Genomic DNA, 17,500 nt, shown 5'->3' with positions numbered 1-17,500 from the left:
ACACACATACACATACACAAACACACCTGTAATGTTTGGGGTTCCAGGCGCAGCCTCCGTCTCTCTGCAGAGACTCCGGTGGCGCCGCCTCAGAGCTGGCGTTGTGGAGACGGAACGGCAGTGGGACACAGCTCAGCTGTGTGGACGTCACGTCGTCACAAAGACATCCATGTGGGGTTGTGGGAATGTACAGGGTGCATATGTTGGTTAGACATACATCAGGGACGGGCAACTTTGACCATGGCAAGGGCCACTACACACACACACACACACACACACACACACACACACACACACACACACACACACACACACACACACACACACACACACACACACACACACACACACACACACACACACACTTGTAGTAAAAATAGCTGATCTATAAGCTCAAAACGCGTCGCACTGCACACGCGGAATTCTTTTGCTATATTTGAATTGGAATTTCATTTCAAATGCATTTATTCATAGTTATGTCAAGTTTATGAACTAAATACAAATACGTTGGACATCAAACAGACGATAACATTTTAATACTAGTCGTCATTATTAAAGGTATATTCAGTGATTTTACTTAATTCAAATATCACTTATTTTTTCTTTTTTTCTGGATAATCCTCCCTACTATAGAGTGTGCTGACCATATAAGGAGTTCCTCCCTGTCCCCAGTGAGCCCCTGGGGTCAAAAAACCCTAGTTTCAGTTTTGGTGGCGGGTGGCAAAGCCTTCATCCAATCAGGATGAGAGGGGCCTTCCTCCAATCATGATCGACTGGGGGCGGCCCTTGGTGCACATGCTGTTGGCCTGTTGCACTTCCCCCCACTGTAGAGCGTGCATGTGCACATTTTGTTACCGGGGCGGACTGGGTGGTTTTCCAAATCACCCAAATCACTGAATGCTCCTTTAATAATAGACTGAAGTCATTAAAGCGGGTCATGTTTACATCAGCTGAAATCAATAATAATAATAATATATCAATATTCAGATATTAACCTGAGGGCCAGATTAAGTGATTGTGGGGGCCGCATGTGGCCCCCGGGCCGCCAGTTGCCCATGTATGACATACATAGTCGTAAATCAACTCACAACGCGTCTTTGCGTCGTTTCCTCTGTGAACGCATACCGTAACAGGCCCACATTAGTCCGACAACACCGCGCACGACATGCGTGGCAGGTTACAACTAACCCGTGGCGCCCGACATGTGTGGCAGGTTACAACTAACCCGTGGCTACCGACATGCGTGGCAGGTTACAACTAACCCGTGGCTACAGACATGCGTGGCAGGTTAAAACTAAGCTGTGGCTACAGACATGCGTGGCAGGTTAAAACTAAGCCGTGGCAGGTTACAACCATAGATATATATAAACTCTAGATAGCTCACCCGCGCTGTTGGCCAATGGAGAGCGACGTCGTTACGTGGCGGCCATCTTACCTCGGGCCACATAACATTGGGGCATGTACTCTTAAATGACCATAACTTGCTCAATTTTCAACCGATTTTCAAACGGTTTGGTTTGTTATAAACATCAGAGGCGTGATGTGTCCAGTGCATAGCCTACTGCAGGCCTGGTGGACTAGATTTAGAAGACATGTGTCCAGTGCTAATTAAACTAACAAGACTTACAAGAAAGTAGCAGATCTACAAGTCAAAGTTGTGAATTTGTGAGCTTAGCTGTGTCTGTGGGTTTTATAAATATTCAACCAATTAAAAACATTAACAAGATCTTGTGACTAACAGTTTTTGCATTAACAGTGCTAAATAAATGTGTAAAAAATAAACTGGGTGTATCAATAGCTTCTATTCCGGCCAGGCTCCGCTAAGGCAGTGGTGTGTGTGTGGAACAGGCTGTCCCCGTAGGGCCTGACTAATGAGCCCACAGGCAGTGACACAGACAACTAAAGCACTCTACTAATGGACCCCACAGGGAACTGCTATAGTCACACATGAAAGACATCAATGACAAGGTGGAAACACACACACACACACACACACACACGCACGCACGCAGGTACGCACGTGCACACACGCATACACACACTCACCATGTCAGCGATCTGGGCCATGGTGAGAACAAAGATGGCCGCCGCGGCCCATGTGTTCCTGGCCCAGCGTGTCTGATCGATCCACATGGAGAAAGACGCCAGCCTCCTGGAGAATCTCTGTTACATGGAGACGCACGCACGCACGCGCACACACACACACACACACACACACACACACACACACACACACACACACACACACACACACACACACACACACACACACACACACACACACACACACACACACACAAGGAAACAAATATTTACAAGATCTTTTGGGCGAACGATAGTAGAAGAGATTGCACAGAATTTTGCAAGCAGTTTAGCTGCTTTTTTTGGTATTCCAAGTTGTTGGAAGCCTCTTACAACCAACCTACAGTGTGTACATGTCCTACTAGGCTGCGTAGCTCTGTGATAGTCTGGAGGAGCGGCTGGTATTTAATAGGGACTTTAAGCAACGACTGTTTTCAGGACGGCTCCGCTAGGCGGAAGTACGGGAGCTGTGACGCAATCGCCGTATAGTTGTCAAAATCGTTACGCGACATTGGTTCCCATGGAGACGCGTCTATGCAGCATGTGTCAAACTTTCTTTTTTTAAACACCCCGTCGCTCATCAGCTAACTTGCCGATATTGCTTCATTATTTATGCATGCGCTGGACATGATCAGCAGTGGAAAGAGGAAGGTGTTGGAGCAATCTGTGTTGTTCTAAAACCGTTTTAATAAACATGGTTAACATGACATATGGTATAATATGGTATAATAAACATGGTTAACATGACATGTGGTATTAGGGTTATTTCTTCATTCAGAGCATGCAACACAATATAGTAATCAGTAATATAGTAATCATCTCACCCTGGGGTAGACTGTATAGTAATCAGTAATATAGTAATCATCTCACCCTGGGGTAGACAGTATAGTAATCAGTAATATAGTAATCAGTAATATAGTAATCAGTAATATAGTAATCAGTAATATAGTAATCAGTAATATAGTAATCATCTCACCCTAGGGTAGACAGTATAGTAATCAGTAATATAGTAATCATCTCACCCTGGGGTAGACAGTATAGTAATCAGTAATATAGTAATCAGTAATATAGTAATCAGTAATATAGTAATCAGTAATATAGTAATCAGTAATATAGTAATCAGTAATATAGTAATCATCTCACCCTAGGGTAGACAGTATAGTAATCAGTAATATAGTAATCATCTCACCCTGGGGTAGACAGTATAGTAATCAGTAATATAGTAATCAGTAATATAGTAATCATCTCACCCTAGGGTAGACAGTATAGTAATCAGTAATATAGTAATCATCTCACCCTGGGGTAGACAGTATAGTAATCAGTAATATAGTAATCATCTCACCCTGGGGTAGACAGTATAGTAATCAGTAATATAGTAATCATCTCACCCTGGGGTAGACAGTATAGTAATCAGTAATATAGTAATCATCTCACCCTGGGGTAGACAGTATAGTAATCAGTAATATAGTAATCATCTCACCCTGGGGTAGACAGTATAGTAATCAGTAATATAGTAATCATCTCACCCTGGGGTAGACTGTATAGTAATCAGTAATATAGTAATCAGTAATATAGTAATCATCTCACCCTGGGGTAGACAGTATAGTAATCATCTCACCCTAGGGTAGACAGTATAGTAATCAGTAATATAGTAATCATCTCACCCTAGGGTAGACTGTATAGTAATCAGTAATATAGTAATCATCTCACCCTAGGGTAGACTGTATAGTAATCAGTAATATAGTAATCAGTAATATAGTAATCATCTCACCCTAGGGTAGACAGTATAGTAATCAGTAATATAGTAATCATCTCACCCTAGGGTAGACTGTATAGTAATCAGTAATATAGTAATCATCTCACCCTGGGGTAGACAGTATAGTAATCAGTAATATAGTAATCAGTAATAGTAATCAGTAATATAGTAATCATCTCACCCTGGGGTAGACAGTATAGTAATCAGTAATATAGTAATCATCTCACCCTGGGGTAGACTGTATAGTAATCAGTAATATAGTAATCATCTCACCCTAGGGTAGACTGTATAGTAATCAGTAATATAGTAATCATCTCACCCTAGGGTAGACTGTATAGTAATCAATAATATAGTAATCATCTCACCCTGGGGTAGACTGTATAGTAATCAGTAATATAGTAATCAGTAATATAGTAATCAGTAATATAGTAATCATCTCACCCTAGGGTAGACAGTATAGTAATCAGTAATATAGTAATCATCTCACCCTAGGGTAGACAGTATAGTAATCAGTAATATAGTAATCATCTCACCCTAGGGTAGACAGTATAGTAATCAGTAATATAGTAATCATCTCACCCTGGGGTAGACAGTATAGTAATCAGTAATATAGTAATCATCTCACCCTGGGGTAGACAGTATAGTAATCAGTAATATAGTAATCAGTAATATAGTAATCATCTCACCCTAGGGTAGACAGTATAGTAATCAGTAATATAGTAATCATCTCACCCTAGGGTAGACTGTATAGTAATCAGTAATATAGTAATCAGTAATATAGTAATCATCTCACCCTAGGGTAGACAGTATAGTAATCAGTAATATAGTAATCATCTCACCCTGGGGTAGACTGTATAGTAATCAGTAATATAGTAATCAGTAATATAGTAATCATCTCACCCTAGGGTAGACAGTATAGTAATCAGTAATATAGTAATCATCTCACCCTAGGGTAGACTGTATAGTAATCAGTAATATAGTAATCATCTCACCCTAGGGTAGACTGTATAGTAATCAGTAATATAGTAATCATCTCACCCTGGGGTAGACAGTATAGTAATCAGTAATATAGTAATCAGTAATATAGTAATCATCTCACCCTGGGGTAGACTGTATAGTAATCAGTAATATAGTAATCATCTCACCCTGGGGTAGACTGTATAGTAATCAGTAATATAGTAATCAGTAATATAGTAATCATCTCACCCTAGGGTAGACTGTATAGTAATCAGTAATATAGTAATCATCTCACCCTGGGGTAGACTGTATAGTAATCAGTAATATAGTAATCATCTCACCCTAGGGTAGACTGTATAGTAATCAATAATATAGTAATCATCTCACCCTGGGGTAGACTGTATAGTAATCAGTAATATAGTAATCAGTAATATAGTAATCAGTAATATAGTAATCATCTCACCCTAGGGTAGACAGTATAGTAATCAGTAATATAGTAATCATCTCACCCTAGGGTAGACAGTATAGTAATCAGTAATATAGTAATCATCTCACCCTGGGGTAGACAGTATAGTAATCAGTAATATAGTAATCATCTCACCCTGGGGTAGACTGTATAGTAATCAGTAATATAGTAATCATCTCACCCTGGGGTAGACTGTATAGTAATCAGTAATATAGTAATCAGTAATATAGTAATCATCTCACCCTAGGGTAGACAGTATAGTAATCAGTAATATAGTAATCATCTCACCCTAGGGTAGACAGTATAGTAATCAGTAATATAGTAATCATCTCACCCTAGGGTAGACAGTATAGTAATCAGTAATATAGTAATCATCTCACCCTGGGGTAGACTGTATAGTAATCAGTAATATAGTAATCATCTCACCCTGGGGTAGACAGTATAGTAATCAGTAATATAGTAATCAGTAATATAGTAATCATCTCACCCTGGGGTAGACTGTATAGTAATCAGTAATATAGTAATCATCTCACCCTGGGGTAGACAGTATAGTAATCAGTAATATAGTAATCATCTCACCCTAGGGTAGACAGTATAGTAATCAGTAATATAGTAATCAGTAATATAGTAATCATCTCACCCTAGGGTAGACAGTATAGTAATCAGTAATATAGTAATCATCTCACCCTAGGGTAGACAGTATAGTAATCAGTAATATAGTAATCAGTAATATAGTAATCATCTCACCCTAGGGTAGACAGTATAGTAATCAGTAATATAGTAATCAGTAATATAGTAATCATCTCACCCTGGGGTAGACAGTATAGTAATCAGTAATATAGTAATCAGTAATATAGTAATCATCTCACCCTGGGGTAGACAGTATAGTAATCAGTAATATAGTAATCATCTCACCCTGGGGTAGACAGTATAGTAATCAGTAATATAGTAATCAGTAATATAGTAATCATCTCACCCTAGGGTAGACTGTATAGTAATCAGTAATATAGTAATCATCTCACCCTGGGGTAGACAGTATAGTAATCAGTAATATAGTAATCAGTAATATAGTAATCAGTAATATAGTAATCAGTAATATAGTAATCATCTCACCCTGGGGTAGACAGTATAGTAATCAGTAATATAGTAATCATCTCACCCTGGGGTAGACAGTATAGTAATCAGTAATATAGTAATCATCTCACCCTGGGGTAGACAGTATAGTAATCAGTAATATAGTAATCATCTCACCCTAGGGTAGACAGTATAGTAATCAGTAATATAGTAATCAGTAATATAGTAATCAGTAATATAGTAATCATCTCACCCTAGGGTAGACAGTATAGTAATCAGTAATATAGTAATCAGTAATATAGTAATCAGTAATATAGTAATCAGTAATATAGTAATCAGTAATATAGTAATCAGTAATATAGTAATCAGTAATATAGTAATCATCTCACCCTAGGGTAGACAGTATAGTAATCAGTAATATAGTAATCAGTAATATAGTAATCAGTAATATAGTAATCATCTCACCCTAGGGTAGACAGTATAGTAATCAGTAATATAGTAATCAGTAATATAGTAATCATCTCACCCTGGGGTAGACAGTATAGTAATCAGTAATATAGTAATCAGTAATATAGTAATCATCTCACCCTGGGGTAGACAGTATAGTAATCAGTAATATAGTAATCAGTAATATAGTAATCATCTCACCCTAGGGTAGACAGTATAGTAATCAGTAATATAGTAATCATCTCACCCTGGGGTAGACAGTATAGTAATCAGTAATATAGTAATCATCTCACCCTAGGGTAGACAGTATAGTAATCAGTAATATAGTAATCAGTAATATAGTAATCAGTAATATAGTAATCATCTTACCCTAGGGTAGACAGTATAGTAATCAGTAATATAGTAATCAGTAATATAGTAATCAGTAATATAGTAATCAGTAATATAGTAATCAGTAATATAGTAATCATCTCACCCTAGGGTAGACAGTATAGTAATCAGTAATATAGTAATCAGTAATATAGTAATCAGTAATATAGTAATCATCTCACCCTAGGGTAGACAGTATAGTAATCAGTAATATAGTAATCAGTAATATAGTAATCAGTAATATAGTAATCATCTCACCCTAGGGTAGACAGTATAGTAATCAGTAATATAGTAATCAGTAATATAGTAATCAGTAATATAGTAATCAGTAATATAGTAATCAGTAATATAGTAATCATCTCACCCTAGGGTAGACAGTATAGTAATCAGTAATATAGTAATCATCTCACCCTGGGGTAGACAGTATAGTAATCAGTAATATAGTAATCAGTAATATAGTAATCATCTCACCCTAGGGTAGACAGTATAGTAATCAGTAATATAGTAATCATCTCACCCTAGGGTAGACAGTATAGTAATCAGTAATATAGTAATCATCTCACCCTAGGGTAGACAGTATAGTAATCAGTAATATAGTAATCATCTCACCCTGGGGTAGACAGTATAGTAATCAGTAATATAGTAATCAGTAATATAGTAATCATCTCACCCTAGGGTAGACAGTATAGTAATCAGTAATATAGTAATCATCTCACCCTGGGGTAGACAGTATAGTAATCAGTAATATAGTAATCAGTAATATAGTAATCATCTCACCCTAGGGTAGACAGTATAGTAATCAGTATTATAGTAATCATCTCACCCTAGGGTAGACAGTATAGTAATCAGTAATATAGTAATCATCTCACCCTAGGGTAGACAGTATAGTAATCAGTAATATAGTAATCATCTCACCCTGGGGTAGACAGTATAGTAATCAGTAATATAGTAATCAGTAATATAGTAATCATCTCACCCTAGGGTAGACAGTATAGTAATCAGTAATATAGTAATCATCTCACCCTAGGGTAGACAGTATAGTAATCAGTAATATAGTAATCATCTCACCCTAGGGTAGACAGTATAGTAATCAGTAATATAGTAATCATCTCACCCTAGGGTAGACAGTATAGTAATCAGTAATATAGTAATCATCTCACCCTAGGGTAGACAGTATAGTAATCAGTAATAGTAATCAGTAATATAGTAATCATCTCACCCTGGGGTAGACAGTATAGTAATCAGTAATATAGTAATCAGTAATATAGTAATCATCTCACCCTAGGGTAGACAGTATAGTAATCAGTAATATAGTAATCATCTCACCCTAGGGTAGACAGTATAGTAATCAGTAATATAGTAATCATCTCACCCTAGGGTAGACAGTATAGTAATCAGTAATATAGTAATCATCTCACCCTAGGGTAGACTGTATAGTAATCAGTAATATAGTAATCATCTCACCCTGGGGTAGACAGTATAGTAATCAGTAATAGTAATCAGTAATATAGTAATCATCTCACCCTAGGGTAGACAGTATAGTAATCAGTAATATAGTAATCATCTCACCCTGGGGTAGACAGTATAGTAATCAGTAATATAGTAATCAGTAATATAGTAATCATCTCAACCTAGGGTAGACAGTATAGTAATCAGTAATATAGTAATCATCTCACCCTAGGGTAGACAGTATAGTAATCAGTAATATAGTAATCAGTAATATAGTAATCATCTCACCCTGGGGTAGACAGTATAGTAATCAGTAATAGTAATCAGTAATATAGTAATCATCTCACCCTAGGGTAGACAGTATAGTAATCAGTAATATAGTAATCATCTCACCCTGGGGTAGACAGTATAGTAATCAGTAATATAGTAATCAGTAATATAGTAATCAGTAATATAGTAATCAGTAATATAGTAATCATCTCACCCTAGGGTAGACAGTATAGTAATCAGTAATATAGTAATCATCTCACCCTGGGGTAGACAGTATAGTAATCAGTAATATAGTAATCAGTAATATAGTAATCATCTCACCCTAGGGTAGACAGTATAGTAATCAGTAATATAGTAATCATCTCACCCTAGGGTAGACAGTATAGTAATCAGTAATATAGTAATCATCTCACCCTAGGGTAGACAGTATAGTAATCAGTAATATAGTAATCATCTCACCCTGGGGTAGACAGTATAGTAATCAGTAATATAGTAATCAGTAATATAGTAATCATCTCACCCTAGGGTAGACAGTATAGTAATCAGTAATATAGTAATCATCTCACCCTGGGGTAGACAGTATAGTAATCAGTAATATAGTAATCAGTAATATAGTAATCATCTCACCCTAGGGTAGACAGTATAGTAATCAGTAATATAGTAATCATCTCACCCTAGGGTAGACAGTATAGTAATCAGTAATATAGTAATCATCTCACCCTAGGGTAGACAGTATAGTAATCAGTAATATAGTAATCATCTCACCCTGGGGTAGACAGTATAGTAATCAGTAATATAGTAATCAGTAATATAGTAATCATCTCACCCTAGGGTAGACAGTATAGTAATCAGTAATATAGTAATCATCTCACCCTAGGGTAGACAGTATAGTAATCAGTAATATAGTAATCATCTCACCCTAGGGTAGACAGTATAGTAATCAGTAATATAGTAATCATCTCACCCTAGGGTAGACAGTATAGTAATCAGTAATATAGTAATCATCTCACCCTAGGGTAGACAGTATAGTAATCAGTAATAGTAATCAGTAATATAGTAATCATCTCACCCTGGGGTAGACAGTATAGTAATCAGTAATATAGTAATCAGTAATATAGTAATCATCTCACCCTAGGGTAGACAGTATAGTAATCAGTAATATAGTAATCATCTCACCCTAGGGTAGACAGTATAGTAATCAGTAATATAGTAATCATCTCACCCTAGGGTAGACAGTATAGTAATCAGTAATATAGTAATCATCTCACCCTAGGGTAGACTGTATAGTAATCAGTAATATAGTAATCATCTCACCCTGGGGTAGACAGTATAGTAATCAGTAATAGTAATCAGTAATATAGTAATCATCTCACCCTAGGGTAGACAGTATAGTAATCAGTAATATAGTAATCATCTCACCCTGGGGTAGACAGTATAGTAATCAGTAATATAGTAATCAGTAATATAGTAATCATCTCAACCTAGGGTAGACAGTATAGTAATCAGTAATATAGTAATCATCTCACCCTAGGGTAGACAGTATAGTAATCAGTAATATAGTAATCAGTAATATAGTAATCATCTCACCCTGGGGTAGACAGTATAGTAATCAGTAATAGTAATCAGTAATATAGTAATCATCTCACCCTAGGGTAGACAGTATAGTAATCAGTAATATAGTAATCATCTCACCCTGGGGTAGACAGTATAGTAATCAGTAATATAGTAATCAGTAATATAGTAATCATCTCAACCTAGGGTAGACAGTATAGTAATCAGTAATATAGTAATCATCTCACCCTAGGGTAGACAGTATAGTAATCAGTAATATAGTAATCATCTCACCCTGGGGTAGACAGTATAGTAATCAGTAATATAGTAATCAGTAATATAGTAATCATCTCACCCTGGGGTAGACAGTATAGTAATCAGTAATAGTAATCAGTAATATAGTAATCATCTCACCCTAGGGTAGACAGTATAGTAATCAGTAATATAGTAATCATCTCACCCTGGGGTAGACAGTATAGTAATCAGTAATATAGTAATCAGTAATATAGTAATCATCTCAACCTAGGGTAGACAGTATAGTAATCAGTAATATAGTAATCATCTCACCCTGGGGTAGACAGTATAGTAATCAGTAATATAGTAATCAGTAATATAGTAATCATCTCACCCTGGGGTAGACAGTATAGTAATCAGTAATATAGTAATCAGTAATATAGTAATCATCTCACCCTGGGGTAGACAGTATAGTAATCAGTAATATAGTAATCAGTAATCTAGTAATCATCTCACCCTAGGGTAGACAGTATAGTAATCAGTAATATAGTAATCAGTAATATAGTAATCATCTCACCCTAGGGTAGACAGTATAGTAATCAGTAATATAGTAATCATCTCACCCTGGGGTAGACAGTATAGTAATCAGTAATATAGTAATCATCTCACCCTAGGGTAGACAGTATAGTAATCAGTAATATAGTAATCAGTAATAGTAATCAGTAATATAGTAATCATCTCACCCTAGGGTAGACAGTATAGTAATCAGTAATATAGTAATCAGTAATATAGTAATCATCTCACCCTGGGGTAGACAGTATAGTAATCAGTAATATAGTAATCAGTAATAGTAATCAGTAATATAGTAATCATCTCACCCTAGGGTAGACTGTATAGTAATCAGTAATATAGTAATCATCTCACCCTGGGGTAGACAGTATAGTAATCAGTAATATAGTAATCATCTCACCCTGGGGTAGACAGTATAGTAATCAGTAATATAGTAATCATCTCACCCTGGGGTAGACAGTATAGTAATCAGTAATATAGTAATCATCTCACCCTAGGGTAGACTGTATAGTAATCAGTAATATAGTAATCAGTAATATAGTAATCAGTAATATAGTAATCATCTCACCCTGGGGTAGACAGTATAGTAATCAGTAATATAGTAATCATCTCACCCTGGGGTAGACAGTATAGTAATCAGTAATATAGTAATCATCTCAACCTAGGGTAGACTGTATAGTAATCAGTAATATAGTAATCATCTCACCCTGGGGTAGACAGTATAGTAATCAGTAATATAGTAATCATCTCACCCTGGGGTAGACTGTATAGTAATCAGTAATATAGTAATCATCTCACCCTGGGGTAGACAGTATAGTAATCAGTAATATAGTAATCATCTCACCCTGGGGTAGACTGCAGCCAGGGAGCAGACAGTGAGGATGAGAAGCAACACCTCTCCAATGGCCAGAGTCACATAGTTCACTGTTAACCTGTTAAACATAGAAACAACTGTCAGTTAACCTATATATGCCTTTAAAACATTTAAAACATATAGAAACGGTGGACAGGCGGACTGATAGGTTTGGCAGGTTTTCATGGTAATCTGCGACCTACGGTCACAATAGAATAAACACTCACATGGGGTCTATCAAGACCTCCAAGGTTTAGGGTACAGTAATAGTTTACAGTGTAACCACTCACATTGGGTCTATCAGGACCTCCATGGTTTAGGTTACAGTAATAGTTTACAGTGTAACCACTCACATGGGGTCTATCAGGACCTCCATGGTTTAGGGTACAGGAATAGTTTACAGTGTAACCACTCACATGGGGTCTATCAGGACCTCCATGGTTTAGGGTACAGGAATAGTTTACAGTGTAACCACTCACATGGGGTCTATCAGGACCTCCATGGTTTAGGTTACAGTAATAGTTTACAGTGTAACCACTCACATGGGGTCTATCAGGACCTACATGGTTTAGGGTACAGGAATAGTTTACAGTGTAACCACTCACATGGGGTCTATCAGGACCTCCATGGTTTAGGTTACAGTAATAGTTTACAGTGTAACCACTCACATGGGGTCTATCAAGACCTCCATGGTTTAGGGTACAGTAATAGTTTACAGTGTAACCACTCACATGGGGTCTATCAGGACCTCCATGGTTTAGGGTACAGTAATAGTTTACAGTGTAACCACTCACATGGGGTCTATCAGGACCTCCATGGCGGTGCTGAGCAGCAGAACCAGGCAGCAGCTGCAGAAGGCCGCCCCGCTCCGCTCCTCCCTCTCAGAGGTGTAGCGCTTCTCCAGCTGCCGGTCCACGAAGCGCAACGACACCGCGCTGAAGACCTGCTCCTTCACGCTGCCAGAGGTGAGAGAGGGACATGATGATGAGACACGGCAGAACTTTATTTATCTGTCGCACGCACGCATGCACGCACGCACGCACGCACGCACGCACGCACACACGCACGGGGGAAGATTCTGCTGTTGATGGCAGTACCTAAGTTAAGTACAGGACAGACACGTGGAAAGGAGAAACAGGTAAATTAGTGAAAGGTACAGTAGGCCTAAGTGGTATTTATTTGGTTAAAACAACAAGTTTAAAAAAAAAAGAAATGAATATAGGATACAGATCTTCACATGGGGGCCTTCCTACAAGCAGCAGTCAGCCTGTCGCTCCGTGTTCCTACAAGCAGCAGTCAGCCTGTCGCTCCGTGTTCCTACAAGCAGCAGTCAGCCTGTCGCTCCGTGTTCCTACAAGCAGCAGTCAGCCTGTCGCTCCGTGTTCCTACAAGCAGCAGTCAGCCTGTCGCTCCGTGTTCCTACAAGCAGCAGTCAGCCTGTCGCTCCGTGTTCAAAGTGAATTAAGTTAAAGAGACCTTTTTCTGTATCGCATCGAACAAGGGAAGACAACAACTCCACGCACACACTTGGATTTACAATTTACAATTTAGGCATTTAGCAGACGCTCTTAATCCAGAGCGATTTACATTAAGCAAGAACAAAAAGCATGGCAATACATCATATACATACAAAGTAGATACCATGAAACATGTGTAAGCTAACAACATTCGGCCAAAATGTCCTCTCAGTACAGGGTTGTGTAGCATGGAATGGCCTTAAAGGGATTGTGCTACATTTCCATCTTTTAAATTCAATCTGAAAAAAATGGTTGCTTGAAAACCAAAGCTGCAACCATTCATGATTATTTTAGGTGTATTTATTTTTTTATGCTGTGTTCCCTATGTAATGTTATGTAAATGTATTCCACTGTTTGCCTGTCTGTTTTCCGTTTTTTTTTCTTTGTGAGGACTGCGGATGAAAATTAGCAACTGGGTATAGTCTGGTGACCACCGGAGAGACGGTGACAACCAGGTATAGTCTGGTGACCACCGGAGAGACGGTGACAACCAGGTATAGTCTGGTGACCACCGGAGAGACGGTGACAACCAGGTATAGTCTGGTGACCACCGGAGAGACTGGTGACAACCAGGTATAGTCTGGTGACCACCGGAGAGACGGGTGACAACCAGGTATAGTCTATGTGACCACCGGAGAGACTGGTGACAACCAGGTATAGTCTGGTGACCACCGGAGAGACGGGTGACAACCAGGTATAGTCTATGTGACCACCGGAGAGACTGGTGACAACCAGGTATAGTCTGGTGACCACCGGAGAGACTGGTGACAACCAGGTATAGTCTATGTGACCACCGGAGAGACGGTGACAACCAGGTATAGTCTGGTGACCACCGGAGAGACTGGTGACAACCAGGTATAGTCTGGTGACCACCGGAGAGACGGGTGACAACCAGGTATAGTCTATGTGACCACCGGAGAGACTGGTGACAACCAGGTATAGTCTATGTGACCACCGGAGAGACGGTGACAACCAGGTATAGTCTGGTGACCACCGGAGAGACTGGTGACAACCAGGTATAGTCTGGTGACCACCGGAGAGACGGGTGACAACCAGGTATAGTCTATGTGACCACCGGAGAGACGGGTGACAACCAGGTATAGTCTGGTGACCACCGGAGAGACGGGTGACAACCAGGTATAGTCTGGTGACCACCGGAGAGACGGTGACAACCAGGTATAGTCTGGTGACCACCGGAGAGACGGGTGACAACCAGGTATAGTCTGGTGACCACCGGAGAGACTGGTGACAACCAGGTATAGTCTGGTGACCACCGGAGAGACTGGTGACAACCAGGTATAGTCTGGTGACCACCGGAGAGACGGGTGACAACCAGGTATAGTCTGGTGACCACCGGAGAGACGGGTGACAACCAGGTATAGTCTGGTGACCACCGGAGAGACTGGTGACAACCAGGTATAGTCTATGTGACCACCGGAGAGACGGTGACAACCAGGTATAGTCTGGTGACCACCGGAGAGACTGGTGACAACCAGGTATAGTCTGGTGACCACCGGAGAGACGGGTGACAACCAGGTATAGTCTATGTGACCACCGGAGAGACTGGTGACAACCAGGTATAGTCTGGTGACCACCGGAGAGACGGGTGACAACCAGGTATAGTCTGGTGACCACCGGAGAGACGGTGACAACCAGGTATAGTCTGGTGACCACCGGAGAGACGGGTGACAACCAGGTATAGTCTGGTGACCACCGGAGAGACGGGTGACAACCAGGTATAGTCTATGTGACCACCGGAGAGACTGGTGACAACCAGGTATAGTCTGGTGACCACCGGAGAGACGGGTGACAACCAGGTATAGTCTATGTGACCACCGGAGAGACTGGTGACAACCAGGTATAGTCTGGTGACCACCGGAGAGACTGGTGACAACCAGGTATAGTCTGGTGACCACCGGAGAGACTGGTGACAACCAGGTATAGTCTATGTGACCACCGGAGAGACGGTGACAACCAGGTATAGTCTGGTGACCACCGGAGAGACTGGTGACAACCAGGTATAGTCTATGTGACCACCGGAGAGACGGTGACAACCAGGTATAGTCTATGTGACCACCGGAGAGACTGGTGACAACCAGGTATAGTCTGGTGACCACCGGAGAGACGGTGACAACCAGGTATAGTCTGGTGACCACCGGAGAGACGGTGACAACCAGGTATAGTCTGGTGACCACCGGAGAGACGGTGACAACCAGGTATAGTCTGGTGACCACCGGAGAGACGGTGACAACCAGGTATAGTCTGGTGACCACCGGAGAGACGGGTGACAACCAGGTATAGTCTGGTGACCACCGGAGAGACGGTGACAACCAGGTATAGTCTGGTGACCACCGGAGAGACGGGTGACAACCAGGTATAGTCTGGTGACCACCGGAGAGACTGGTGACAACCAGGTATAGTCTGGTGACCACCGGAGAGACTGGTGACAACCAGGTATAGTCTGGTGACCACCGGAGAGACGGGTGACAACCAGGTATAGTCTGGTGACCACCGGAGAGACTGGTGACAACCAGGTATAGTCTATGTGACCACCGGAGAGACGGTGACAACCAGGTATAGTCTGGTGACCACCGGAGAGACTGGTGACAACCAGGTATAGTCTGGTGACCACCGGAGAGACGGGTGACAACCAGGTATAGTCTATGTGACCACCGGAGAGACTGGTGACAACCAGGTATAGTCTGGTGACCACCGGAGAGACGGGTGACAACCAGGTATAGTCTGGTGACCACCGGAGAGACGGTGACAACCAGGTATAGTCTGGTGACCACCGGAGAGACTGGTGACAACCAGGTATAGTCTGGTGACCACCGGAGAGACGGTGACAACCAGGTATAGTCTGGTGACCACCGGAGAGACGGGTGACAACCAGGTATAGTCTATGTGACCACCGGAGAGACGGGTGACAACCAGGTATAGTCTGGTGACCACCGGAGAGACTGGTGACAACCAGGTATAGTCTGGTGACCACCGGAGAGACGGGTGACAACCAGGTATAGTCTGGTGACCACCGGAGAGACGGGTGACAACCAGGTATAGTCTGGTGACCACCGGAGAGACGGGTGACAACCAGGTATAGTCTATGTGACCACCGGAGAGACGGTGACAACCAGGTATAGTCTGGTGACCACCGGAGAGACTGGTGACAACCAGGTATAGTCTGGTGACCACCGGAGAGACTGGTGACAACCAGGTATAGTCTGGTGACCACCGGAGAGACGGGTGACAACCAGGTATAGTCTGGTGACCACCGGAGAGACTGGTGACAACCAGGTATAGTCTGGTGACCACCGGAGAGACGGGTGACAGCCGGAATGTAGACGGCACCCCGGGAGCAGTATGGGTTAGCGCCCCAGCCTGCGTCCTCCGTGAGGAGGAAGCCCAAAAACCTTCGGTGAGGCCTTTAGGAGGGCCATTCGAGCCGCAAGCGGAGCCTGCAGTACCACCGTTGCCCAGCGGTGGAGCCTGCGGAACCATTGTGGCTCAAGAATCCACCACTCCTGAATGAAGTGTCTGGTGCTGGGAGTCTGGTGCAACGCACAGGTCCTGGTGCTGGGAGTCTGGTGCAACGCACAGGTCCTGGTGCTGGGAGTCTGGTGCAACGCACAGGTCCTGGTGCTGGGAGTCTGGTGCAACAGGTCCTCGCTGTACTCCTGGTGAGAGCAGGAGTGGACCTGGTGAGACGTAGGAGGGGCCCGGACATGGACAGGAGTGGACCTGGTGAGACGTAGGAGGGGCCCGGACATGGACAGGAGTGGACCTGGTGAGACGTAGGAGGGGCCCGGACATGGACAGGAGTGGACCTGGTGAGACGTAGGAGGGGCCCGGACAGCAGGCAACCCACAGAGCCTAGTGCCTCCACATGCCAGAATAGTACCTCTCAG

At 41.4% G+C, this 17,500-nt stretch overlaps 1 protein-coding gene across 1 annotated transcript in view; it reads right to left on the bottom strand.

The window, feature by feature from the left end:
• Positions 1-17,500, bottom strand: part of LOC306919593 (adenylate cyclase type 3-like) — a gene marked incomplete at both ends in the record, with an annotated part of 58,564 nt that overhangs the window by 10,035 nt on the left and 31,029 nt on the right. Inside the window, 4 exons of the mRNA XM_079532350.1 lie at positions 27-136; positions 2,047-2,163; positions 12,070-12,157; positions 12,873-13,034. Of these exons, the coding sequence (XP_079388476.1) occupies positions 27-136; positions 2,047-2,163; positions 12,070-12,157; positions 12,873-13,034 (477 nt within the window). The remainder of the gene's footprint in view (positions 1-26; positions 137-2,046; positions 2,164-12,069; positions 12,158-12,872; positions 13,035-17,500) is intronic.

The sequence above is a fragment of the Electrona antarctica genome, assembly GCF_951216825.1.
Source record: "Electrona antarctica genome assembly, contig: scaffold_265, whole genome shotgun sequence".
Classification (NCBI taxonomy): domain Eukaryota; kingdom Metazoa; phylum Chordata; class Actinopteri; order Myctophiformes; family Myctophidae; genus Electrona; species Electrona antarctica.
Note: the sequence above shows the minus strand (reverse complement) of the source record. Positions and strands in the feature narration are given on the sequence as shown.